This window comes from Pelophylax lessonae, assembly GCF_965119305.1.
Source record: "Pelophylax lessonae genome assembly, chromosome: 13".
Lineage (NCBI taxonomy): Eukaryota > Metazoa > Chordata > Amphibia > Anura > Ranidae > Pelophylax > Pelophylax lessonae.
The window spans coordinates 48,464,801-48,492,607 of NC_138780.1; the positions used below are offsets into that span (position 1 = coordinate 48,464,801).

At 43.0% G+C, this 27,807-nt stretch overlaps 1 protein-coding gene across 2 annotated transcripts; it reads right to left on the reverse strand.

Annotated features, from left to right (window-relative positions):
- Window positions 1-2,495: 2,495 nt before the first annotated feature.
- Window positions 2,496-27,558, reverse strand: LOC309569716 (uncharacterized protein). Of its 2 annotated transcripts, none has more exons than XM_082275679.1 (5): window positions 27,479-27,558; window positions 11,547-11,618; window positions 9,856-9,934; window positions 7,755-7,868; window positions 2,496-3,513 (listed from the first exon to the last, which is right to left on the reverse strand). In XM_082275679.1, exons 2-5 carry the CDS (start codon window positions 11,613-11,615, stop codon window positions 2,684-2,686), a joined length of 1,092 nt encoding a protein of 363 aa, XP_082131805.1. In that variant the 5' UTR covers window positions 11,616-11,618; window positions 27,479-27,558; the 3' UTR covers window positions 2,496-2,683. The 2 variants fall into 2 exon arrangements, with proteins under 2 accessions (XP_082131805.1, XP_082131804.1); XM_082275678.1 differs by having other exon boundaries at window positions 9,811-9,934.
- Window positions 27,559-27,807: the final 249 nt, after the last annotated feature.

Sequence of the window (27,807 nt, forward strand, 5' to 3'; positions counted from 1 at the left end):
CACCGTTTGGACACGCCCTTTTAGCCAGTTCCTTATCCAAGAAGCCCTGATAACGTTTTTTTCTGGCCCCTGAAACGCATTGGCTTTTTTTTAGTACAAACTTTTTTAGTATTTTTTTTAGATTTTGTAGTATAAACTAATACATTCATTTGGACTCTTTATCTTATGGTGGAGGGAGAGCTGTGAGTCAAGTTTGATGAGTAGCTATCCCGTGGGATCCAGCATTGATTAAAGTGATAGAAGCTTATCTTTACGGTAAATCTGCTGAGAGCCAAGATTGATGAGCACCTATCCTGGGAGATTCTGGATGGATTAAATTTCTGGAAGCTTACCTTTATTGTACATCTGGTAAGAAGTAATCTATTTATATTTTGTCACGTGGTGACGTATGCAGTTTGGGAATCTCGTATATACTGTAATACTCTCCCCAGCCAGTTAACCCTCTGAGGGTTATTTAATAGGCTATGTGGTAGTGGGGATCTGGTAAGGAGCCACCTTATCTATGTTTTTGGTCACGTGGTGTTGCATGAAAAGTTGGTTTTTGCCGCTAATCTGAAGAAAACATCAACCACATCACCTTTATTTTCAGAGACTTTTAGCTTCAGAGACTTTATTCACCGTTTTATGCAAAACACGTTAAAAGTTTTTTTAATTTGCACATACTCTGTTTTTGTCAAATTATGGAATTCTTCCTTGTCTTACATTGTATGATCCTTTGTCACCTATGAGTTCCTACCCTCATAATTTATTAGGATTTTTTGTATTCATACCTCACATGCACATTTGATGCTAATATACTTTGTTGTTGAGCTCACTAGTTTCTTTTCAACATTTATCTTATCTTATGCTTTGCTGGGGGGTTTTTCGCCTTCCTCTGGATCAACTGCGGGTATAGGATTGTGTATATGGGATTGTATGGTTGGGTTTTCAATATTGTTTTTTTTTTTTTTGGGTTGAACTAGATGGACTTGTGTCTTTTTTCAACCTGACTAACTATGTAACTATGTTATGGCCTGGAACTCCTTACATTAGTGCAGGTTTTTGGTGTCTTGTTCTGAGACACATTTTTTTATCCCCAGAACTGAGGGAGTTGTCACAGACTGTCAACTACCGATTGATCAGGATCCAGAAGGATTGGCTCTTATTAAGTCAGTACCGTGCAACCAATCAAGCTCCTCCCAGCCCTGGAAGTCACAATCCATTTAACCACTTGCCGTCTGCTCACGTTGAGCCTACTGCGGCAAAGTGGTTCGTTATCGTCTGACGACGTAGACCTACGTCGTCAGACGATAACGAACCACGTCGTCAGATTTTTTTTTACCAAACATAGGTAGCATAAAACAAATTGGCCAAAAATGTAAAAAAAAATTGATTTTTAAATTTTTTTGGGGGGGAATTTCATATAAAAAAATGTGAAAAATATTGTTATTTTTTCAAAATAAACGCTCTTTTTTTGTTTATAGCTCAAAAAGTAAAAATCGCACAGGTGATTAAATACCACCAAAAGAAAGCTCTGTTTGTGGGGAAAAAAGGACATAAATTTCGTTTGGGTACAGCGTCGCACGCCTGCGCAATTGTCAGTTAAAGTCGCACAGCGCCGAATCGCAAAACGTGGCCTGGACGTAAGACAGCAAAATCCTCTAGTGGTAAAGTTGTTAAAGTGCTGACTCTTGTTGGTGTAAAGGGGTATAAGATGGACTTACCTCTTAAAGTGACCTAATCACTAGCTTGGAGCAGAATAAACCTGTATAAGAAGAAGAGGAATACTCACCTCTCTGGCAGACAGCAAAGGAAATCTTCACCCTCTTCATGAGCTACAACTTCTGAATGATAGCATAGAGACAGGGTAACTTTAGGATGCTTTTAGAAATTCCAAATGAAACCCTGCTTTTAAAACTAAATTATTAAAACCAGCGCTAAAAGAACATAAGTGGATATGAATAAGAAGTGTATGTCCTGAAGCTGCTACTCACTTAGGTAAATCCCAGAATTACTAAAATCAATCAAAAGGCAGCACTAACAGGTATATAAAAATGTATATGATGTGAAATATTATTAAATAAATCCGTGCATAGTGTGATCAAAAAATATAAAATTCATACAAAATAAAGTGCATAATGTGATCAATAAATACAAAATTCATATATATTAAAATGCATAAATAGAGTGCAATCATAAATCGAGCACTTTTCCAGCACTTTAGTTCCACTCAAGGGAACCATTTTGGACTGCACTTTAATTTGATTATTTTTGCACTATTGCATATGGTTGCACTATGGACAATTTATGATTGCACTCTATTTATGCACTTTAATATATATGAATTTTGTATTTATTGATCACATTATGCACTTTATTTTGTATTCATTTTATATTTTTTGATCACACTATGCACGGATTTATTTAATAATATTTCACATCATATACATTTTTATATACCTGTTAGCGCTGCCTTTTGATTGATTTTAGAAACCCTGCTTTTATTAAAACTCAAATTATTTACCAATTTTGGTTGAATTCTTTAATCTTTTTTTTTAGAAAGCAATACAACAATAAATATACAATGACTTGGAACTGTTTTAAGAAAAGGCTGCAGACAAAGATTTATAGACGATAAAAAGTGCTTAACATTGAAAGTGTCTCCTTCCATATCTCCTTAGTGTCTCATCTCTTGTCCAAAATGTCAGATGGCGGAATTAGTCAGGCTTCTCATGTGAATGGTTTGATGTCTGACCAAGTGTGAGCTTCTGGAGAAAGCCTTGCCACATTCAGCACAAGTAAAAGGACGTTCACCAGTATGGACCTTCTGGTGCCTCACCAGATGGGAGCTGTGACCAAAACACTTGCCGCACTCTGTGCAGAGGTACGGCTTTTCTCCTGTGTGGACACGCTGGTGGATAATAAGATTTGAGCTGCTTATAAATCGTTTGCCACAGTCATTACAGACATAGGGCCTCTCCCCTGTATGAACTCTATGATGCATGACCAAGTAAGATCCACTGATGAAGCTCTTGAGACAAATTTTGCAGGTATGAGGCCGTTCACCGGTATGAGTCCTCTTGTGTACAATAAGGCTAGCATTTTGAGTAAAGCTCTTTCCGCACTCTTTACAGATAAAAGATTTTGGCTCGGTCTGAACTCTCCTCTCTGTAACTGAACTAGAGTTGTAGATCACATGTTTTCTCCGCCGGAGGCGGCTGTCTGTATGTTCATTGGTTTGGACTCCTTGGTGCTTCGTTGAAGTCACACTACTGTCATATTTGTCTACTAAGTTTCTGTGTTCAACGTGGGTTACTTGGTGTTTAAGAAAAAGGGAATGCTCATTGAAATGATCGCCACATTCACTGCAGGTATATGCTGTGGTGTTTAGGTCACTCTTGCTGGCTACATTCTTGGAGCCCTTATCTTGTTGCTCTGTGGAAGGCAGATCTTCTGCAGGTGTACGACTTGTAACTGTCCTTTGTTTTCTACATGGCCTTGATGGAGATCTGTTATCTTTTTTTAAGGAGGTATCTAATAATAAAGAAAATGCAGTGAGCAATTAAAACACACCTAATGTAAGGGATACTGAGATGCCAGCAGCAAGTGGTTCTGTTCACCATATCACTTATGTGGGCAACAGTAAAGGAGTAAAAATGCATTTGAGGCAGAGTGGTGTTACTAAAGTCACCCCCTTCTCCAAGTGGATACCCAGCCAATGAAAGATTCAAAAAAAGGGGGTAAGAGAGTGGAATTATTGCGGTGCAAAGAAGTACACAAAAGGATCTTATTTTTAAAAAAAATATAAAACATTTTATTATTGTCTGATAAAAACATATCATATGGAAAAAGGCTATGGCATGAACCAATAATTGCCGTAACAATTGTAACAAAAGAGAAGGAATAGGTATACAGACTCTCAAATGGACAGTGGTACACTTAAAGCGGAGTTCCGGCCACAAAATCGACATAATCGATTTTGTGGCCATCCGCTTGCTTTTTGTCACCTGAAAAGGAAATGCATAGTTACGATTTTTTATTTTTTTTTACATACCTTGTCATTGTAGAAAAATATACTCACATTTCTTCCACTTCCTCCCTCGGCGGCCGCGGCCAGAGCCATCACTTCCGGTTTGCAATGATTCCTGGGAGCTGAACGTCATGGCTCCCAGGAATCAATGCACCGGCACCGGCCCCACTCGTCACTTCCGGTGCGACGCCGCATTCCCTGCTAAACAGCTTCTGGGCATGCCCAGAAGTTGTGGAGGAATGCGGCGCCGCACCGGAAGTGACGAGAGGGGCCAGTGCAGGCGCATTCTGGGAGAAGAGGACACAGAAGAGGACACAGTAGAGGATCGTGCTGGCTTTAGCTGCCCACATCCGAGATGACAACGCTGGAGAAGAAATTTTAAAGATGAGTATTTCTTCTTGCAGGTAAGTGCGACCCGGGACATCCATTGTGGAATGTACTAGCCCTGACTGTCCCGGGGGTATTTTTATTGAAATTTTTTTTTCATGGCCGGAACTCCGCTTTAAATCATTTGCACAATAAGACGGTGCTGTGAATCATCCTGACATGTTTCGCCTAAAAAGGCTTCTTCAGGGGACTCCAACAAAAGCACTAACTGTCATTTGACTATCAAAGAAAAATGTAAGTATTAGAAATATTCACACAATTTTACTTAACAATATCATATCCAAATACTAATGTGCTGGCAGTCAGTGCATTCACTCCCATGTGCAGGACTTACCCCAATGATGTTAAGGCGAAACATGTCGGGATGATTCGCAGCACCGTCTTATTGTGCAAATGATTTAAATGTACCACTGTCCATTTGAGAGTCTGTATACCTATTCATTCTCTTTTTTTACAATTGTTACGGCGATTATTGTTTTACGCCATAGCCTTTTTCCATATGATATGTTTTTATCAGACAATAATAACATATTAAAAAAGAATAGCGCACACATGCAAAAGAAATACTATCAAATATGAAGACAATCCATAAATAAAAATGGAGATTTAGTCCCACCATATGGCCATATCGTGCTCAAGCCCACCACTATGTCAAAGTACCCCATTATCAGTGGGTCCTACACTATCCATAAAAAAAGGATAAATCCAGCCTCTCTAACCCTTGGAGACAACACTCCTTGCTGGGAGAGATGTGCAACTGCACTACAAGGGAATAACAACATGTTTTGTATTTTTTTAATAATATAAGATCCTTTTGTGAACTTCTTTGCACCGCAGTAATCCCACTCACTTACCCCCCTTTTTTTTAATCTTATTCAGGGATGAGGTGCTTACTTTAGTGGAGTTACTACCCATCGGCATAACACATTTTTACAGCAGATGAAAGGTTACTAGATTCAAAAAGCATAGTGGAGTTTCCATGCAGACCAGCATCCGGGGCCAAAATTGTGGTATCGTGCCCAGACACTTCCTGCAGCTCTGTGTCCCATGGTATCTGATGTTAAAGAGGATCTTCATTCTAGAATAAAAAAAATTAAAAGTCAGCAGCTAAAAATATGGTAGCTGCTGACTCTTAATAAAAGGACACTCACCTGTCCAAAGATCCAGCAGCGTCCTCACCCGGGTCCCTGGTGCCAGCATGCTTAGTGTGGGAAGCCAGCTGTGACTCCTTGCGGCTTTACAGTTGGCTTCCCACTGTGCATGGTGAGCTGCCCTGCACTTTGTGAATGGTCCTGTGATGTGTCCCAGAAGGCTGCAGGCATAGAGGGGGGTGAACCTCAGCTTGGAATGCCTAGGCGATCCAGGCAGAAGTAGGAGCAGATACCTGTCGAAAACCAGGTACCTGCTCCCCTACAAGGGAAGGGGGGCAGAAAAATGGAACTTCCCCTTTTGGATGAAGTTCCGCTTTAATTGCCACAACTGCCACATTACCAACACTTTGCCACCTTTCTAAAGCCAGAAAGTAGGCATATAGATTCAAATGGTTTAATGACCATAGAAAACAACATTAGAAAATCCTTAGACTTTTTGTTGCTATGAAATATGAAACAGTCTCACAGAACCAAACAATATTACCCTCCTAGCTGGTAAAAAATCATTGCAGTATTCACCTTCAACGCAGAACTTTCCCCTGCAGTGCTTTTTTTTAACATTAGATGCCCTCAGTCTCATGGCCAGAGCCAGTCAACACACTTCCTCTGAGTCCAGGTCGTCCTAAACCCACCCCAGCCTTTGACTGGACAGTGAAAGGAGAAGCAGCACAGTGATGAGCAGTATGTGAATATGATGATGCCGTTCTATACACACAGTGATGAGCCTATCTCTATGTAATTCTGCTCTCTCCTCCTATCAGAATGCATGTGTCAATGCATAAACTGATTGGCTCCTTGTGTTGCTTCTTGCTTTTACACTCCGGCCCTGTTCTACAGGGACCTGCAAGGGGCTGATGCCAGGTCAAATTCAGCTACTTATGCTGATTACACTAAAAATTAAAAAAAATAAATTGAATGCTATATTGATGAATACAGAACAGCAGTAATATCAGTCTTTTATAACCAGAGTTCAGATTTAAACATTGATATTAACAGACTGCTACTGACATAGATTGCCAATGGCACACACAGACTGGCATCTGCACTAAACCAGTGGTGTATTTTGGTTTTGAGCTGCCCTAGGCAAGACTAAAATTGGGCGCCCCCCTCCCCCTCCTATGGAAATTTGCCCAACCCCTTCCTGTTTAACATTTAAAATTGAAGGACTACAAGTCCCAGCAAGAACCCCTGAGATCTCACGAGAGGGGGGTGATAGGGGGTGGGAGAGAGAGAAGGGGGTGAGTAAGGGAAGGTGAGGGAGGATGAGAGGGGGAGAAGGTGGGGGGAGAGAGAGAGAGTGTGTTGGGGGAGAGAGAGAGAGAGGCAGAGGATATTGGGGGAGAGAGAGAGAGGGTGTTGGGGGAGAGAGAGAGGGTGTTGGAGGAGAGAGAGAGAGAGGGAGAGAGAGGGAGAGAGAGGGTGTTGGGGGAGAGAGAGAGAGGGTGTTGGGAGATAGAGAGAGAGAGGATGTTGGGAGATAGAGAGAGAGGGTGTTTGGAGAGAGAGAGGGGGAGAGAGAGAGGGTGTTGGGAGATAGAGAGAGAGAGAGAGAGAGAGGGTGTTGGGAGATAGAGACAGAGGATGTTGGGAGATAGAGAGGGTGTTCGGAGGGAGAGAGGGGGATGAGAGAGAGAGAGGGGGGGATGATAGAGAGAGGGGGTGAGAGAGAGGGGGATATGAGAGAGAGAGGGGGATATGAGAGAGAAAGAGAGGGGGGATGAGAGAGAGAGAGGGGGGATGAGAGAGAGAGGAGAGAGAGAGAGAGAGAGGAGGGTGAGAGAGATAGAGAGAGAGAAAGAGGAGGGTGAGAGAGATAGAGAGATGAGAGAGAGGGAGGGGGTGAGAGAGAGAGGGGGAATAGAGAGTGAGTGAGAGGTGAGAGAAAGAGAGAGAGAGGGGGTGGGGGTGAAAGAGAGGGGGTGGTGGGAGAGATGGGGGTGAGAGAGAGGGGAAGAGGAGGTGGGAGAAAGGAGGGGGGGGTGTGAGAAGGTGTGATGTAACTGATTGCTAGACGCCAGGCGGCTCTAGCAACCAGTGGCTAATGGAGTCTCAGATGGAGGCGAGGGTGGCTATTTTGCTGCCCCCCTGCAAAGTGCCGCCCTAGGCCTGGGCCTTGTTGGCCTAGCCCAAAATACAGCATTGCACTAAACAACGTTGCCTGTGACATTAGCATTAGGAAGTCTGCATAAGCTGAATTATAGTCATACCTGGGGAGGAGTACGTCTGTCTTTTCCTCTTGTGTGTGTATAAATCACTACTCACACACAGCTCCTCACCACTCTGAATCTTGGATACAGTCTCAGGCTTCACATACAGGTAACCTGATTAATAAGAAATTTCCCATTTTAGTTTAAGCAGATATATGTAAGTGAAGTGATAAAAGTGTATATAACACAATATGACACCAAACAGCTTTAGATTTAAGGAGACTGTAAGGGCCTTTTGCACTCCCATACAAGTCTATGGAATGACAAAACGCACCTAAAGGAAAGGTTTGGGCTAGCTATATAAAAAAGAAAAACACACACATACTCGCCTCTATGCTGCAGCAACGGTCTGATGCTGCAGCTATTCCATGTTGGCTCCAAGCCAGAGAGCTGAGCAATCACATGACCACTCAGTTCTTCCTCAGCTCAGAGTGGAGATCTATCTCTGCTCGGCCCCTCCAGTGCTCACTGGAACACCGGGCTGGAGAGGGGCGGGCACAACTGGTTTTGGCTCTCAGCAACTGAAAGCCAGAGCCAGCTGCCTGATTGACCCCAACAATATGGTTTGGATCCTTCATCCGTCAGCTGACAGTGGGCGATAGCCAATTATAAGCTGACTACGGGTTATGAGAGAGCAAAAGTAAGTGCACTCCTGTGACGCAGAACAGCAGTATGGGCAAAAAAGCCTGGGCCCTACTTATAAAGCAGGACAAATACAGGTCAGAAATAAGAATGAGTTTCGATTCAAGTTGGGTTCAGCCCAAACCTGAAAGTCAGCTGTCCTTGCCAGGCCAATGAGCTGCGGGAGATACCCTGACCCACAGCTACACATATGCAGGAGGACAGGAATGCTTGTGACATCATTGGCCTAATATGGCTACATGGCCATATAAAGTCAATGACACCGACCTAGTATGCCCATATCTCTTTGTTAGGTCAATGGTGTCATTAACCTCCCACCCCTTTGTGTACATTAGTTGTGGGGCGGGATTAAGTTATTTCATAAGATCTGTGAAAAATGATAGGAAAATATTAATTCAGTATAAAAAGTGGGTGCTTGGATATTTGTGTAAATGGAATTGAAAATTCATTTTAAAGTTTCCAACTCTAAAACTCAGGTAGAAAGATAAGATTGTTATCAGAATCACTAATCTGCATTAGAAGCCATTCAACCCATCTCTATGTATAATAAAAAAATAAGGGCAGACTTTGGCGACCTGTTGTGGTGAGTTAACGCACATGTGTTAAGGCAGCCTGTTCAATATAAATAGGCTGCCAACTCACCACAATAGATCAAAAAATCACACGTGACCCCTTTATGGCACAGCAGCGCACTACAATGCATGGTATGTGTTGTGGCATGCTGTCTCAGCTATACCGTGCATTGGGGTCAGGGCCATCTTACCGAATGGGCACGCTGGGCAGTTGCCCGGGGGCCCCACTTGCCCAGGGGGCCCCACCTGCCCAGCGACCCAGCCAAGCATTATTCCCGATTCCCGTGTGCATCCCACTGCCGAACTGGTGGCAATCGCCTGTCGGCCCTGAGCTGCTGTCAGGCCACTTGGGCTATGGAGGGGGAGCCAACAACTGCAGGAATGTCTGTCCGCCTCCACGGGAACAGGCACACACAGGACAGTCCAGTCTGACTCCCGTCTGTGTGTGTGTTCACTGGACCCAGCCGCCCAACTTGGAAGCCGTCATTAGCCTGGCACTGCTGTACCAATAAATATCGCCTTATCAATAATTTGCATTTTTATTCTCGTGGGTGATTGTGTAGGCGGGGCCCCAGTGCACTGCATTGCCCGTGGCCCTTTAATGCTCTTAAGATGGCACTGATTGGGGTGACAGTGGATGGGACTGCAATGCACCGCACAACTAGCACGTGCCTTGTGGTAATATGGGGTATTGCATATGTTTTATTGTGTGTTGCTGCGACACACAAGTATGAATGAGGCCTCCAACTAACTGATAATTCTACTAATTTGTTTTCAGTAGAATTTCTAATTAAGTGGCTGTGTGGGGTATTGGGAAAAAAGTAACACTGATTATCCCTCACCCACTAAGTTTGGGCGCTGGTGAATTTTTGTTGTATTTTTATTACGTTGCTTTTCCCGATCTTCTAAAGAATCCAGTTCTTCCACTGAGAAACACACAGTTTCTTCATCGGATTTGGTTGACTCCTAAAGAAAGAATAAAAAAGGATTTTAAATCTACAGCACTACAATACAGAAGGAAAAAAAATGAGAGTTATTGCATTAAATGTCACTCAACATATCCTGCCTACTTGCAAAATAATTCGAAACTGGTAAAAAAAAATGTGATCTTCTCTAAAGCACTTTTTATAGGTTAAATCTGCAACAGAGTGAACATTTGTCGTGTAGCAGGCTGTAAAAGTTAGGACTGAATCTGATAGAAATCCATTACCCTTGAACTACCCAACTAACTGTGACCAAGGCATTCCCCACCCCGAAACTTCATGTACACAAAGGGTCGCGGATTCTTATGACATCATTGACGCAATATAGCCACATGGCTATATTAGGTCAATTACATAGTCAATTATGTTGACCTAATATGGCCAAGTGGCCTTATTAGGCCAATTAAATTGTCAATGATGTTGCGCTAATAAGGCCATGCGGCCCTATTAGGTCAACTGCATTGTCAATAACATTAACCTAATATGACCATGTGGCCTTATTAGACCACTTACATCGTCAATGGCATTGACCTAATATGACCATGTGGGCTTATTAGGCCAATTACATAGTCAATTATGTTGACCTAATATGGCCAAGTGGCCTTATTAGGCCAATTAAATTGTCAATGATGTTGCGCTAATAAGGCCATGCGGCCCTATTAGGTCAACTGCATTGTCAATGACATTAACCTAATATGACCATGTGGCCTTATTAGGCCACTTACATCGTCAATGGCATTGACCTAATATGACCATGTGGCTTTATTAGGCCAATTAAATTGTCAATGATGTTGCGCTAATAAGGCCATGCGGCCCTATTAGGTCAACTGCATTGTCAATGACATTAACCTAATATGACCATTTGGTCTTATTAGGCCACTTACATAGTCAATGACGTTGACCTAATATGCCCATGTGAGCTTATTAGGCCAATTACATTGTCAATTACGTTGACCTAATATGGCCAAGCGGCCTTATTAGGCCAATGACTATGTCAATGATGTTGCGCTAATAAGGCCATGCGGCCCTATTAGGTCAACTGCATTGTCAATGACATTGACCTAATATGACCTTGTGGGCTTTTTAGGTCAAATACATTGCCAATGATGACCTAATATGACCATGTGGCCTAATTAGGTAAATTACATTGCCACTGACATCGACCCAATATGGCCATGTAAGCTTATTTGGTTCAATTGCATTGTTAATGATGTGGACCTAATATGGAATTTTTGTTTACAGAAGCAACAGTGTAGCTTTAACTAGATGCATCTAGTGACTTCACTTTCGTTTAGCTTAGAAGGATTTTATAGATAAGTCATAAGAAAATGAACAGTGATATTCATAGATAAAGTAGGTCAAATGGGTCAAGTAGTCAAATGGGATTGGGACAGAATCAATGCATGTATGTTAGCCTTAACTTTGGACTCAGTCTTAACAATATGCTGCTTTAGTTAGATTGTAGACTTCTCTTTTTGCTAGAAAAGTATGATTACCATTGGCTCCCTCTGGCATTTATACTGTATACGGGCCTCGTATTTTTAGCCAAATGGTGTCCATTACATTGAAGAGACGTCGTGTGAAGAAATGATTACCTCCATATCTTCTAGGAATTTTTGCCTGACATTCAAGATTCCACCTGTACTTGTGTTACATTTCTCCATCAGAAAGAGATGCGGCCTTAAAAAAAAAAAAGAATATTAAAATATTTGTCATTGCAACAAGACTATTCATGCCTATAGTTATCTATTAGACCAGATAAAAAAGCTCAAAGAACATAAATTATATATATGTACCGTATATATATAGGCTCTTTTTAGTGCCCCTGAATGGAAAACACAACTGAGCAGGTTCGTAAAACACAGATAAATAAATCCTACATACATTGTGAATGTAATATCATGTACAGTATCTCACAAAAGTGAGTACACCCCTCACATTTTTGTAAATATTTTATTATATCTTTTCATGTGACACACTGAAGAAATTACACTTTGCTACAATGTAGAGTAGTGAGTGTACAGCTTGTATAAAAGTGTATATTAAGTGAAAATGTCCACATTGGGCCCAATTAGCCATTTCCCCTGCCGGGTGTCATGTGACTCGTTAGTGTTACAAGGTCTCAGATGTGAATGGGGAGCAGGTGTTTTAAATCTAGTGTTATCGCTCTCACTCTCTCATACTGGTCACTGGAAGTTCAACATGGCACCTCATGGCAAAGAACTCTCTGAGAATGTGAAAAAAAGAATTGTTGCTCAACATAAAGATGGCTTAGGCTATAAGAAGATTGCCAAGACCCTGAAACTGAGCTGCAGCAAGGTGGCCAAGACCATACAGCGGTTTAACAGGAAAGGTTTCACTCAGAGCAGGCCTCGCCATGGTCAACCAAAGATGTTGAGTGCATGTGCTCAGCATCAAATCCAGAGGCTGTTTTAGGGAAATAGACGTATGAGTGCTGCCAACATTGCTGCAGAGGTTGAAGGGGTGGGAGGTCAGCCTGTCAGTGTTCAGACCATACGCCGCACACTGCATCAAATTGGTCTGCATAGCTGTCATCCGAGGAGGAAGCCTCTTCTAAAGATGATGCACAAGAAAGCCCGCAAACAGTTTGCTGAAGACAAGCAGACTAAGGACATGGATTACTGGAACCATGTCCTGTGGTCTGATGAGACCAAGATAAACTTATTTGGTTCAGATGGTGTCAAGCGTCTGCGGCGGCAACCAGGTGAGGAGTACAAAGACAAGTGTGTCTTGCCTAAAGTCAAGCATGGTGGTGGGAGTGTCATGGTCTGGGGCTGCATTAATGCCGCTGGCACTGGGGAGCTACAGTTCATTGAGGGAACCATGAATGCCAACATGTACTGTGACATACTGAAGCAGAGCATGACCCCCTCCCTTCAGAGACTTGGCCGCAGGGCAGTATTTCAACATGATAACGATGCCAAACACACCTCCAAGACGACCACTGCCTTGCTAAAGAAGCTGCAGGCAAAGGTGATGGACTGGCCAAGCATGTCTCCAGACCTAAACCCTATTGAGCATCTGTGGGGAATCCTCAAACAGAAGGTGGAGGAGCGCAAGGTCTCTAACATCCACCAGCTCTGTGATGTCGTCATGGAGGAGTGGAAGAGGACTCCAGTGGCAACCTGAGAAGCTCTGGTGAACTCCATGCCCAGGGGGGTTAAGGCAGTGCTGGAAAATAATGGTGGCCACACAAAATGACACTTTCAGCTCAATTTGGACATTTTTACTTAGGGCTGTACTCACTTTTGTTGCCAGCGGTTTAGACATTAATGGCTGTGTGTTGAGTTATTTTGAGGGGACAGCAAATTGACACTGTCATACAAGCTGTACACTCACTACTTTACATTGCAGCAAAGTGTAATTTCTTCAGTGTTGTCGCATGAAAAGATAGAATAAAATATTTACAAAAATGTGAGGGGTGTACTCACTTTTGTGAGATACTGTGTATGCCTAAAATCAGCTTTTTCACATAAAGCATTAGTGTTTACCTTTGTAGACCCTGAAGCTTGAAGCAGATCATCTATAGATTGCTAACCTCACTTTGAACTGTCAGACAGAGATACACTATTGGCACTTTTCCACTGCAAGTACCGGCTCGGCTCTACTCGGCCCTGCTTGGCCCGGTTTGCTTTTCCACTGCTGGTACCGCATGGTACGGTGTTGGAACGGTTCGGTACGGTACGGTACGGTTTGCTTTTCCACTAAAGTAGTACTAAAGTTAAGTGGGTGGGATAACAACGGGGTGGGTGGAATTCTCTGACCAATCAGTGGCTAGTAGTGACTGCATGCAAAGGATTGTGGGATATGGTACCGGTATGGTACCTCTTGGAACCACAATCGAGGTGGTACTGTTTTTGAGAGCCGTACTGTTCGGTTCCATGCAGTGGAAAAGCGTTCGCCGTACCGTACCGAACCGTTCCTACACCGTACCATGCGGTACCAGCAGTGGAAAAGCATAAAAGCGAGCCGAACCGTTCGGTACCATGCAGTGGAAAAGCGCCATTAATTACAGAAAGTATTGGGACGACTACCTTTACATGCACATGAACTTTATTGGCATCCCAGTTAAAAGAATACTAAACCTGATATATAACAAGGTAATGGTACATATCCCTATTCCCTTATATATTACTTTATTATAACTAAAAGCTTATCCCAGAACTGCAACTGTATCTATCTACCTAAGGGATTTATCCCTTTCTATATTATCTGTCTATGTAGTCTCTACTAACCTTTGCCGGCATATCTTTCCATTCCACACATCCAGACTCCAGGGCCCTGGAAGTAACTCACTTACACCCAAGAGCATAGTGAATGGGTTACTCAATTTTAATTTCAGTCTTTGACTCTTATATACAGTATACAAAAAAGGATATACTTCCAGTCTATACACGTCATATTATACAAATAATAATAATAGAATCATGCATAACAGGAAAAAGTCTTTTACCATAATCGTCAGCAAGAGACCCTTTAAAATATGCCTTACGTAAAGGAAACAGATGTATGTACAACAGAGAAGTAAACTCAAGAAACAACTTTTCAGAATAGCAAAATATCCTGCAAACAAAAATAACAACTAAGATAGCAATGGGAGGAAATTTACATCATCAACAGCAAAAATGTCTAAGATGCAAAGGGAGAGATTTTCAATAAAATGTAAAAGTTAAAATAAAACTCCAACATTCAATTAAGCATGACTATAAAGCATTTAAATAAAGCATAATCCTAACCCCAGTCTTAGTCCGTAGGGTTCAATATTGAGTTGGCCCACCCTTTGCAGCTATAACAGCTTCAACTCCTCTGGGAAGACTGTCCACAAGGTTTAGGAGTGTGTCTATAGGATTGTTTGACTATTCTTCCAAAAGCGCATTTGTGTGGTCAGGCACTGATGTTGGATGAGAAGGCCTGGCTCGCAGTCTCCACTCTAATTCATCCCAAAGGTGTTATGTCGGGTTGAAGTCAGGACTCTGTGAAGGATAGTCAAGTTCCTCCACCCCTGCACTGGTCCAAATCATTTGGTGGAGGAGGGATTATTGTGGAGAATTGTTTTTCAGGGGTTGCGCTTGGCCATTAGTTCCAGTGAAGGGAACTCTTAAGGCATCAGCATACAAAGAAATGTTGGACAATTTCATGCTCCCAACTTTGTGGGAACAGTTTGGAGATGGCCCCTTGCTGTTCCAACATGACTGTGCAACAGTGCACAAAGCAAGGTCCATAAAGAGAGGGAAGAGGAGGGGCTAAAGGATTTTCTTGGTACCTACTAGGTAATTTAGGATGTAGGTACCGGTTTAATCTTAACAAAATACCCAATAGCACAATAAATACTTTCAAAGGTCAATAAAGATATAGATGAGCGAGTTTGGGGTGGAGGAATTTGACTGGCCTGCACAGAGTCCTGACCTCAACCTGATAAAACACATTTGGGATGAATCAGAGTGGAGAATGTGAGGCAGGCCTTCTCATCCACATCAGTGATTGACCTCACAAATGAGCTTCTGGAAGAATGGTCAAACATTCCCTTGGACACACTCCTAAACCTTGTGGACAGCCTTCCAAGAAGAGTTGAAGCTGTTATAGCTGCAAAGGGTGGGCCCACTTAATATTGAACCCTATGGACTAAGACTGGGATTCCATTAAAGTCCATGTGCATGTAAAGGCAGGTGTCCCAATACTTTTGGGAATATAGTGTAGCTTAGGCAGAATAGGATCCTAGGCAAGGCAGCAGCTTTGCCCCCCATCTCTTTTATTGGTATTGATAAGGATTGCAACAGACACAGAGAAGCCACCCCATTTGCATTGTATCCTCTCTTGTAAAATGACAGGCAAGGTGCACAATAATTGTGCTAATCCCCTAGTATACTGCATGGGCATAAACTTTGCAGATGGGTTTTCTGGTCATACACTGGGCCCTGGGCTCCTGCCTAGTTTGCCTTGTGGATGACCAGGCTTTGTCATATACAGTACTAGTATTTTTCCCTAGGTGACATCAAGGGTAATGGTTTGATTTTTAATTCATTAAACCAATAAAAGCAGTGTATGCAGAAAATGGTGTTGTCAAATTAATAGAACTGGAAAGGTGCCTGAGGATTTTGGTTTTTAAAAGAAGAGAGATGAAACTGGGGTCCTAAAGCGTAACTCCCCTTTTGTTAAGAAAAATTCATTACCCTCTGGGTAATTAATGTACATTGCAAAGATTTTGACAAACTTTGTTTCAGATTCCTACCTTTTGTTAATTTGAAGAAATAGCTGTTTGTTTCTCTGTGTCCATGAGGAAAATTAATGTGAATGGGAGTGATTTTACCAATCAGCTGTTGCACTTGCAGGGCTCTAATGAGGAAATCGGCAAGGTCTGTATATCTTTAGACATGATTTCTCTTTGGGAGTATCACACTAAAAATGACATTTTTGTTGCAGGGGATAACAAAAATCTGACTTGTATCTAAGATACTCATATCTGGAAACTAATGGGAAAATCTGTAAGCACATTGCACAAGAAGGAAATGACATATCTGTGGGCATTCTTTACACAATCTTTGTTCATAATGCCTTCAGATTGCCATATTGCATTTTACAGAAAATTACAGTGTGGAAGACTGAAATTGAAAGGCAGTTTTTAATAGCTTTAGGGTGGTTTTAAAGGCTGAAGGTTGTTTACCTTAACCACTTGCCAACTGCTGCACGACTATTTACGTCGGCGGTCAGCCCCTCACAGGCAGAGCGACGTAGTACTATGTTGCTAGCCTATGAGGGTCTAGGGAGCGAGCGTGCGCCCCCGGAGGCGCGCTCCCGCTCCCACGCAGTCACGGACCCCCCCGCCCGTGTGACCGGCGGACCCGATGTCCGCCGGTCATTCGGCGATCGTCGGTGCAGAGGGAGAAAGGCAGGCGGGCCGCCTGTCATTCTCCCCTGTGTATGAATAGTGATCATACGGTTCTACTATGTAGGACCGTTGATCACTGTTCCTACATCTCAAGCCACAGCCAATCATAGAAACATAGAATGTGTCGGCAGATAAGAACCATTTGGCCCATCTAGTCTGCCCAATATATCTGAATCCTATGAATAGTCCCTGGCCCTATCTTATATGAAGGATAGCCTTATGCCTATCCCATGCATGCTTAAACTCCTTCACTGTATTTGCAGCTACCACTTCTGCAGGAAGGTTATTCCATGCATCCACTACTCTCTCAGTAAAGTAATACTTCCTCATATTACTTTTAAACCTTTGCCCCTCTAATTTAAAACTGTGTCCTCTTGTGGTAGTTTTTCTTCTTTTAAATATGCTCTCCTCCTTTACCGAGTTGATTCCCTTTATGTATTTAAAAGTTTCTATCATATCCCCTCTGTCTCTTCTTTCTTCCAAGCTATACATGTTAAGGTCCTTTAACCTTTCCTGGTAAGTTTTTTCCTGCAATCCATGTACTAGTTTAGTAGCTCTTCTCTGAACTCTCTCTAGAGTATCTATATCCTTCTGGAGATATGGCCTCCAGTACTGCGCACAATACTCCAAGTGAGGTCTCACCAGTGTTCTGTACAGCGGCATAAGCACTTCTCTCTTTCTACTGCTTATACCTCTCCCTATACATCCAAGCATTCTGCTGGCATTTCGTGCTGCTCTATTACATTGTCTTCCCACCTTTAAGTCTTCTGAAATAATTACTCCTAAATCCCTTTCCTCAGATACTGAGGTCAGGACTGTGTCAAATATTCTATATTCTGCCCTTGGGTTTTTACGCCCCAGGTGCATTATCTTGCACTTATCCACATTAAATTTCAGTTGCCAGAGTTATGACCATTCTTCTAGTTTTCCTAAATCCTTTTCCATTTGGCGTTTCCCTCCAGGAACATCAACCCTGTTACATATCTTTGTGTCATCAGCAAAAAGACAAACCTTACCATCGAGGCCTTTTGCAATATCACTTATGAAGATATTAAACAAAATTGGTCCCAGTACAGATCCCTGAGGTACCCCACTGGTAACATGACCTTGTTCTGAATGTTCTCCATTGACTACAACCCTCTGTTGTCTGTCACTCAGCCACTGCCTAATCCACTCAACAATATGGGAGTCCATGCTCAATGACTGCAGTTTATTGATAAGTCTTCTATGTGGGACAGTGTCAAAAGCCTTACTAAAATCTAGATATGCAATATCTACTGCACCTCCACCATCTATTATTTTAGTCACCCAGTCAAAAAAATGTATAAGATTTGTTTGACATTATCTCCCTGAAGTAAACCCATGTTGTTTTTCATCTTGCAATCCATGGGATTTAAGATGTTCCACAATCCTATCCTTTAATAGGGTTTCCATTAATTTGCCTACTATTGATGTCAGACTCACTGGTCTATAGTTGCTCGATTCCTCCCTACTACCTTTCTTGTGAATCGGCACGACATTTGCCAATTTCCAATCCTCCGGGACGACTCCTGTTACTAATGATTGGTTAAATAAATCTGTTAATGGTTTTGCCAGCTCACCACTAAGCTCTTTTAATAATTTTGGGTGTATCTCATCAGGACCCTGTGACTTATTTGTCTTCACTTTAGACAGCAATCTTAGAACGTCTTCCTCTGTAAAGACACATGCATCAAACGATTCATTAGTCATCCTTTCAAGTGGAGGTCCTTCTCCTTCTTTTTCTTCTGTAAAAACTGAACAAAAGTATTCATTAAGGCAGTCGGCTAGCCCTTTATTCTCTTCTACATACCTTCCGTCCTTTGTTTTTAATTTAGTTATTCCTTGTTTTAATTTCCTTTTTTCATTTATATATCTGAACAATGTCTTATCCCCCTTTTTCATAGACTGAGCTAGTTTTTCTTCTGCCTGCGCTTTAGAAGTTCTAATAACTTGCTTGGCCTCTTTCTGCCTAATCTTGTAGATTTCTTCATTGCTCTGGGTTTTTTTATAATTACAAAATGCTAGCTTTTTATTTTTAATGATTTGGGCCACTTCTGCTGAGTACCACAGTGGTCTCTTCCTTTTTTTGCTTTTACTGACAAGTCTAATGCAATTTTCTGTTGCCTTCAATAATGCACCTTTTAAGTAGTCCCATTTCTCCTGGACTCCATGTAATCCGTTCCAGTCTGATAAGGACTCATTTATGACTAATTTCATTTTTGAAAAGTCTGTTTTTCTAAAATCTAAAACTTTTGTTTTTGTGTGGTGTGACTCTTTCACAGTTCTTATATTAAACCACACTGACTGGTGATCACTAGATCCCAAGGTTTCGCCTACAATGACATCATATACCGAATCCCCATTTGTGAATACCAAATCCAAAATGGCCTCCCTCCGGGTTGGCTCCTCAAACACTTGTTGCAGAGACAACCCCAGTAGGGAATTTAGAATATCTGTACTCCTGGTAGAACTTGCTATTTTGGTTTTCCAGTTTATATCTGGAAGATTGAAATCTCCCATAATGATAACTTCTCCTTTCATTGTCATTTTAGCTATTTCTTCAACTAGTAGATCATCTAGTTCTTTGACTTGACCAGGTGGTCTATATATCACACCTACACGAGTTACTGCATGGTTAGCAAACTGCAACGTAACCCAAACTGACTCTATGTTGGCCTCACCAACTTGTATTAGGTTAGATTTAATGCTATCTTTCACATACAGGGCCATTCCTCCTCCTTTCTTGCCTTCTCTGTCTCTTCTGTATAAAGAGTACCCTGGTATGGTTATGTCCCAGTCATTTCTTTCATTAAACCATGTCTCCGTAACAGCCACTAAATCTACATTCTCAGATGCCATTATTGACCCAAGTTCATTGATTTTTTTACCTAAACTGCGAGCATTTGTAGACAGGACTCTGAGCTTATCATTTCTTAACCTCTGTGCTTCTGACCTGTTCTGGCATTGTTTCGGGGGGCAATTTGACTCTTGTATTTTCACTCTTTTGCCCCCCCTTCCTAGTTTAAATACTCTTTCGCAAATTCTTGGAGTTGTTCACTAAGTACATTTGTTCCTTAGTGAACAGTTAGAATCACGCCCCTAGGGACACACATAACCCCTCCCTCTCAAAAAAAGTTAACCCCTTCACTGCCAGTGTAATTTTACAGTAACAGTGCATATGTATAGCACTGATTACTGTAGAAATGTCACTGGTAACCCCAAAAGTGTCAAAAATGTCAGTCAAGGGTCCGATCTGTCTGCCGCAATGTCGCAGTAGCGCAAAAAAATCGCAGATCGCCGCCATTACGCGTTAAAAAAAAAAACAACAAAAATGACAAAAATCTTTCCCTTTGTTAGTAAACGCGAAAACTTTTGCGCAAACCAATCAAAATACGCTTTTTGCGATTTTTTTTTTACCAAACATTTGTAGCATAAAACAAATTGGCCGAAAATGTTAAAAAATTTTGATTATTACATTTTTTTGGGGGGAATTTTATATAAAAAAATGTGAAAAATATTGTTATTTTTGCAAAATTGACGCTCTTTTTTTTGTTTATAGCGCATGATCAAAAAATCGCACAGGTGATCAAATACCACCAAAAGAAAGCTCTTTTTGTGGGAAAAAAAGGACGTCAAATTTGTTTGGGTACAGCGTCGCATAACCACGCAATTGTCCGTTAAAGTCACGCAGTGCTGAATCGCAAAATACCCCCTGGTCAGGAAAGAGGTAAAATCTTCCGGGGCTTAAGTGGTTAATGCATTCTAAAAAGAAGGTAAAAAAACCTTCTGCGTGTGCATCTACCCCCCAGCCAGTGAGCCAATGAGGAGAGAGCCGTTGCGGGGCCAAGCCGTGGCTCTATGTATTCCATGGACGGATAGAGCAGCGGCTCGGGAGTAAACATGCAGAGGTGCCCCCAGGGCAAGCATATTTCTCTGGAGGCAATGCTCGAGGGGGAGGGGCCAGGGGACATGTAAAGAAGAGGATTGGGGCTGCTCATGCAAAACCAGCAGAGGGATTCTCCGCCCCTCCCGCTTCTCTCCATGGATCGGGGCCAGCCAGCACAAGGGGATCACGTGACCACACAGCTGCTGTGTCAGAAACGGTAATTAGCTTTTCCATTTCTAACAAACACTTACACTTTCATTAAGGGCAGCATATCTGCATGGGATACATTGATATGAGGGGGGGGGGGGGGGTGCTGCAGCACAGAAAGTGAAAAAATGTAAGGTTTTACAACCACTTTAATATCACTTTAAATCACAATATGACTCGTGTCACAATTCTATATGCTATATTTTTTTATTTGCTATTTTTTTCCCATGAAAGTGGAGTTACCCTTTAAAAAATTGGGCATTATTGCAGATAAACATACAGCCACATGTACCTAAATTTAGTATTAGTATTTAGTTTCCTTTTTAGATCCACCTAAACCTCTCCTCCTTGAAACTTGACCCTTCATTAGATATAGTGTCAACTAGACCCCGTTGGGGAAATGTTCCTTCATTTCCTATCCCTGTATTGTCACCAGGCTCCATTGGGGAAATGTTCCCCCACTTCTTGTTAGTGTAGTGGAATAAGGCCCTGTTTGGAAAGTGTTTCCTCACTTCCTGTCCCTGTATTTTCACAAGGCCTCTTTGGGGAAATGTCCCCTCACTTCCTGTCCCTGTATTGTCACCAGGCCCCATTGTGGAGATTTTCCCACACTTCCTGTCCCTGTATTGTCACCAGACCCCATTGGGGAAAGATTCCCTCACTTCTTGTCCCTGTATTGTCACCAAGCCCCATCGGGGAAATGCTCCCTTACTTCCTGTCCCTGTATTGTTCCCAGGCCCCACTGAGGAAATGCTTCCTCACTTCATATCCCAGTATTGTCACCAGGCCCCATTAGGGAAGTGTTCCCTCACTTCCTGTCCCTGTATTGTCACCGGGCCCCATTGGGAAAATGTTCCATCGCTTCCTGTACCTGTATTGTCACCAGGTCCTGTTGGGAAAATGTTCCCTCACTTCCTGTCCCTGTATTGTCACCAGGTCCTGTTGGGAAAATGTTCCCTCACTTCCTGTCCCTGTATTGTTCCCAGGCCTCATTGGGGAAATGTTTCTTCACTTCCTGTCCCTGCATTATCACCAAGCCAGGAAGGCACGGGCAGCAATAAACATATTAGCAGTTATAATTATCATCTTCTACCCAAATTATGAAACAAATCAATGCTTTTTTTGCACAAGGCACTGTAAGGTGATCACAGACATTAAAATCTGATTGTACAACCTCTGTACAATATCCTTTACATTGTCAACGTATACAGGCTTGTCCTATACAGGACAAGCCTGTACAGCCATTCACTTTGCATCCAATGTTGTTAGTAGATCTAAAAGAAATTGTACAACCAGATTGAAAAGTGTATAGGCAGCTTAAAGGTGGCCATACACATTACAATCTGACCATACAATCTTTGTACAATTAACTTCAGATTTACCAAAATGATATAATATGGGGACTTAAGCTCACCACTCATGTTACAATCTGACTGTACAATCTCTGTTAGATACACCCCTACAAGCATGTAGTGCCTGCCGAATTGGATACAACTTGATTGAATAGAATAGGAAGGTCCTCCTATTACATAAATTAGATAGATCTAAGGCTGATTGTACAGAGATTGTATGGTCAGATTGTAATGTGTATGATGACCATTACAGATAGAGATCTAGGTTGAAATATAAGTCCCAGCATGCCCCCTGAGGCTTGTAGTTCCACAAAGCCAGCAGCGTTCTCCCTCTATCTCTCTTACATATTAGCAGGGGTTCGGGGGATGTTTGCAGAAGGCTCACCGGTGTCTTAAAATCTATCTATATCTGTACCTGTATATCTGTATCTATATACTGAAACAAAAATGTAATATATATATATATATTGCAACAGTTCCTAATGTGGTGGCTGCATTTGTTTTTACTTTTCAGACAAGCTTTTTACATTTTTGGCAAGTACAGAAAATACCTGTTGATCCTGCCAGCAATCCAGTGTTCTTGTCACTTCATGTGGCTGCAAAGAAAGCACAAAGAACCTCATTTTATTGTGTGAACTACTAGTCCCATCAATCCACCATGTAATGGAGATGAACAAAGAAGACATGTTGGATGTCCAGCATGTATGACAATAATGGCTGCCTCTGTAGATACAGAAGAGAAAAAAAACGTAGACATGGGGACATTAAAGTGTGTTGTCACAAGGTAATCAGCAAAAAATAAAGGGGAAAAAAGCCAGAAAAAGAAAACAAATGCAGTCGCCACATTAAAAGGTTGATCAGCTGCAGTAAAGTGAACGTTGGGTTTAGGGCAGCCTTTTTCAACATTTCCAACACAGAGGAACCCTTAGAGTCTAGGGAACCCTTACAAAAAAATGATAGTATGGGGGGGGGGGGGGGACGTATGGTTCATAATGAAAAGAATCTGTTTCATTTTCATACACTGATGTTGGAGAATGGCCACTTAGGATTGCTCAGATTACTGTACAGGACTCCTCTACTGTCAGAATACACTGGTCAAGACTGCAGCCAAATTGCTGCAAGCACTGATCTAAAAAAATTTACCAACAGTCCTATTCCAGAGAAGTCAATCATTTAGCAAATCCTAAAGCCTCGTACACACGCGTCGAAATTCAGCCGGTAATTTTCGTCCGACGGCCGATCTGCCGATTTTCGGCTTGTTAGTATGATGCTTCCGACAACCGACTCCGACTTTTCGGCCGAAAAAATTTGGGTGTGCAGGCTATAAAATTTTTGTCGACGATCAAAACACATCTGATTTTCGTCTCATTAGTACAGATTTCGACAGGGAAAAATCTTATGAGCAAGACTAGACATGCTCAGTGAAGAAAGAACACATAGAAAGCAATCCAACACATGACATCACTTCTGAAGTAGAATTTTTCGTGCGGGAAAATTCGTGTGCAGTCTAGAGCACATTCCAACCAACAAAACACAACTGGACAAAAGACGGACGACCAGTCGGCGGAAATTTGTTGCGTGTGTACGAGGCTTAAAGGAGAATGACCATGGACCATGACCTTCGCTGTCAGACTACATTGGTCAGAGCTGCAGCGGAATAGCTGCAAATGCTGATCGAAGGAAAATATACCAACAGTCCAATTCGAGAGGTGTCGATGATTAGATTGATTCCTCTTGAATGAGAATGACCATGGATGGATCATAATTCAGCTGGGCTTGCTAAATTTCCATCCATCTATGGCCAGCCTGTAGCTATCCATACAATAGTAGAATTTTATTTGACTTTTTCATTCATTCATTCATTCATTCATTCAATCATTCATTCTTCTAACCATTAGTGGAGTCAGGTCGATGTTCGTTTGTGATTGCAGTGACGAGAATATTGAAAGCAGCAGGATGAAATTTTTTTTTTGAATGTACGAGTTTATCACAGTGTATGTGGTGTTCATTCGGTAAAGTCCATTCATTCCAAAATCTAATTTTAAAAGCAAACAAAATCTTTCGAACGGCATTTGAATGTTTGAGAATCTTAGTAGAAATTTTCACTTGAAATTCTACTAGTGTATACCCGGCTTAACAGAGCTGCTGGCAGCAGGCTGTACGCTAGTGATCGACCGATATCGTTTTTTTCATTGCTGATACCGATATTATGGTCATCGCATATCGGTATGGGCCGATATTTTCATACATTTAAAAAATTATTATTTTTTTTTTTACTTGACAGGTACTCTTGTGGAGGGATCTGGACCCCAAACCCCTCCTCTGCACTTAAAAGCATTCAGAACGCCAAGTTCGACTGTTTTGAATGCTGTCATTTTTTTAAATTTGGCGCCGAATACCCGGAAGTGATGTCATGACATCACTTCTGGGTTTTTGCATGGAGACCGGATCAGAACTGAATGCGGCTTTGATCGGGTCTTCAGCCGCCGTGCAGGCTGGTTGCCCGCGTCTCCCGGTGGGATGGGAGACCCAGGCGAGTCGCGGAAGGCCGCGGGAGGGGGGTGACGTCCCCTCCCGCTCCTTGTAATGACAGCGAGCGGCTTCTCAGCCACATCGGTTGTCATTACAAGACAGCTGTCCGTCGGCTATGGACGCCGGTACCGGGGTGATGCCTCTAGCTGCAGGCATCACTCTGGTACAGCACTTTCCCGAAATATCGGCAATACTGGTCACCTTGGTGGCCAATTCCGATATTACAGGGAAAGTGCAGATCGGCCCTCGATATATCGGCTTTGCTGATAATCGGTTGCTCCCTACTGTACGCTGCGCCCGTTCTTCCCGGGTGCTGAAATATGTTTTTATGCTAAGAGCACCCAAGTGCATTCATTCTAAAACCTTCCAAATTGCATTTTTCCCCCTTTCTTGGTATTTTCACCTCCATGTCTTTGTATCTAAAGCAGGCCATAGATTATGCAATTATGCAAACAGGTTGATTGGTGTTCTGCCAGCCAGGGAGCCTTTCCTACTAGCAGAGTATAATGCCCACTATAGCCGCAAGAGGTGATCGGGCAACCAAACAGGTTGATTGGTGTTCTGCCAGCATGGGAGCCTTTCCCACTGGCAGAGTATAATGCCCACTATAGCCGCCAGAGGTGATCGGGCAACCAAACAGGTTGATTGGTGTTCTGCCAGCCAGGGAGCCTTTCCTACTAGCAGAGTATAATGACCACTATAGCCGCCAGAAGTGATCGGGCAACCAAACAGGTTGATTGGTGTTCTGGAAGCAAGGGAGCCTTTCCCACTGGCAGAGTATAATGCCCACTATAGCTGCCAGAAGTGATCGGGCAACCAAACAAGTTGATTGGTGTTCTGCCAGCAAGGGAGCCTTTCCCACTGGCAGAGTATAATGGCCACTATAGCCGCCAGAAGTGATCGGGCAACCAAACAGGTTGATTGGTGTTCTGGAAGCATGGGAGCCTTTCCTACTGGCAGAGTATAATGACCACTATAGCTGCCAGAGGTGATCGGGCAACCAAACAGATTGACTGGCGTTCTGCCAGCAAGGGAGCCTTCCCCACTGGCAGAGTATAATGACCACTATAGCCGCCAGAAGTGATTGGGCAACCAAACAGGTTGATTGGTGTTCTGCCAGCCTGGGAGCCTTTCCCACTGGCAGAGTATAATGCCTACTATAGCCGCCAGAAGTGATCGGGCAACCAAACAGGTTGATTGGTGTTCTGCCAGCCAGGGAGCCTTTCCTACTAGCAGAGTATAATGCCCACTATAGCCGCCAGAGGTGATCGGGCAACCAAACAGGTTGATTGGTGTTCTGCCAGCCAGGGAGCCTTTCCTACTAGCAGAGTATAATGACCACTATAGCCGCCAGAGGTGATCGGGCAACCAAACAGGTTGATTGGTGTTCTGCCAGCCAGGGAGCCTTTCCTACTAGCAGAGTATAATGACCACTATAGCCGCCAGAAGTGATCGGGCAACCAAACAGGTTGATTGGTGTTCTGGAAGCAAGGGAGCCTTTCCCACTGGCAGAGTATAATGCCCACTATAGCTGCCAGAAGTGATCGGGCAACCAAACAAGTTGATTGGTGTTCTGCCAGCAAGGGAGCCTTTCCCACTGGCAGAGTATAATGGCCACTATAGCCGCCAGAAGTGATCGGGCAACCAAACAGGTTGATTGGTGTTCTGGAAGCATGGGAGCCTTTCCTACTGGCAGAGTATAATGACCACTATAGCTGCCAGAGGTGATCGGGCAACCAAACAGATTGACTGGCGTTCTGCCAGCAAGGGAGCCTTCCCCACTGGCAGAGTATAATGACCACTATAGCCGCCAGAAGTGATTGGGCAACCAAACAGGTTGATTGGTGTTCTGCCAGCCTGGGAGCCTTTCCCACTGGCAGAGTATAATGCCTACTATAGCCGCCAGAAGTGATCGGGCAACCAAACAGGTTGATTGCTGTTCTGCCAGCCAGGGAGCCTTTCCCACTGGCAGAGTATAATGCCCACTATAGACGCCAGAAGTGATCGGGCAACCAAACAGGTTGATTTGTATTCTGCCAGCATGGGAGCCTTTCCCACTGGCCGAGTATAATGACCACTATAGCCGCCAGAAGTGATCGGCAAAAAAAAAAAACAGACTGGCTGGTTGTACCTAAAATGATCGATGGGTCAACTTCATTACAACCAGCCTGCCTATAGATGGACTGAAGCGGACGAATTTTGTTCTGTCTATGGCCGGCTTACAACTGCATTTTATCCACATGGAATAATAAGCAATGGAAGAACCCGGGGAAGGTACAGCCTGTTCTAACCGAAAATCTATTCTGCTTGATCCCAATCATCTTCTCCACTGATCCCTCTGTCTCTGCATCCTGGTCTTCTACATACGTATGTGTGTTTCCTGCGTACCGGATCCCCACCCCCCAATCCCTGTGTTCCAGCATAATACAACATTGTCTCTATCTGTGCAATAGCAGGAGCCAGCCCAATGCCAGCCCTCTCCCCACCTGCAGCTGCCAACCCACGACCTGTACCCAACAGCAGCCTATTGTTTCCACTATATGGAGTATATATATTGCATCTGATCTTCTTATAGCATGCATGCCACCCCCATCATCCATACTATGCCATCCCCTTCCCCTACCTGATCTATCAGTGTGTGCAGCCCAGCAGCAGATCCAGGGATCCTGAGCTGTGCAGCCAAGGAAAGGGGCTGGGAAGTGTCACTGATCCCAGAGTAAGAGAGCAGGAATGAGCTGCTGGGGGTTGTAGTTCCCTCTTTCCTCCACTGTATGGCACTGCAGGAGCAGCAGAACTACCTTACCCACAGTGCCTTGCAGTTTGGCTGGCAACACACAGAAGCAGCTCTTGTCATCTCCTGCACATTGTTTTCTTGAATCCATTTTACTTGTAGGAATCAGTGAAATGACAGATAGATGGCATACCCATCATTCTATTCAGGATTAAATAAT

What these genes read in the sequence shown, in the direction of transcription:
- LOC309569716 (XM_082275678.1), bottom strand. Translation starts at nt 11,615, where the DNA reads ATGGAGAAATGTAACACAAGTACAGGTGGAATCTTGAATGTCAGGCAA. An exon ending in CCAGCGCCCAAACTTAGTGG is followed by an intron (nt 7,869 to 9,810) that starts GTGAGGGATAAT and finishes CTTATTAATCAG; the next exon opens with GTTACCTGTATGTGAAGCCT. An exon ending in ACAGACGTACTCCTCCCCAG is followed by an intron (nt 3,514 to 7,754) that starts GTATGACTATAA and finishes CTTTATTATTAG; the next exon opens with ATACCTCCTTAAAAAAAGAT.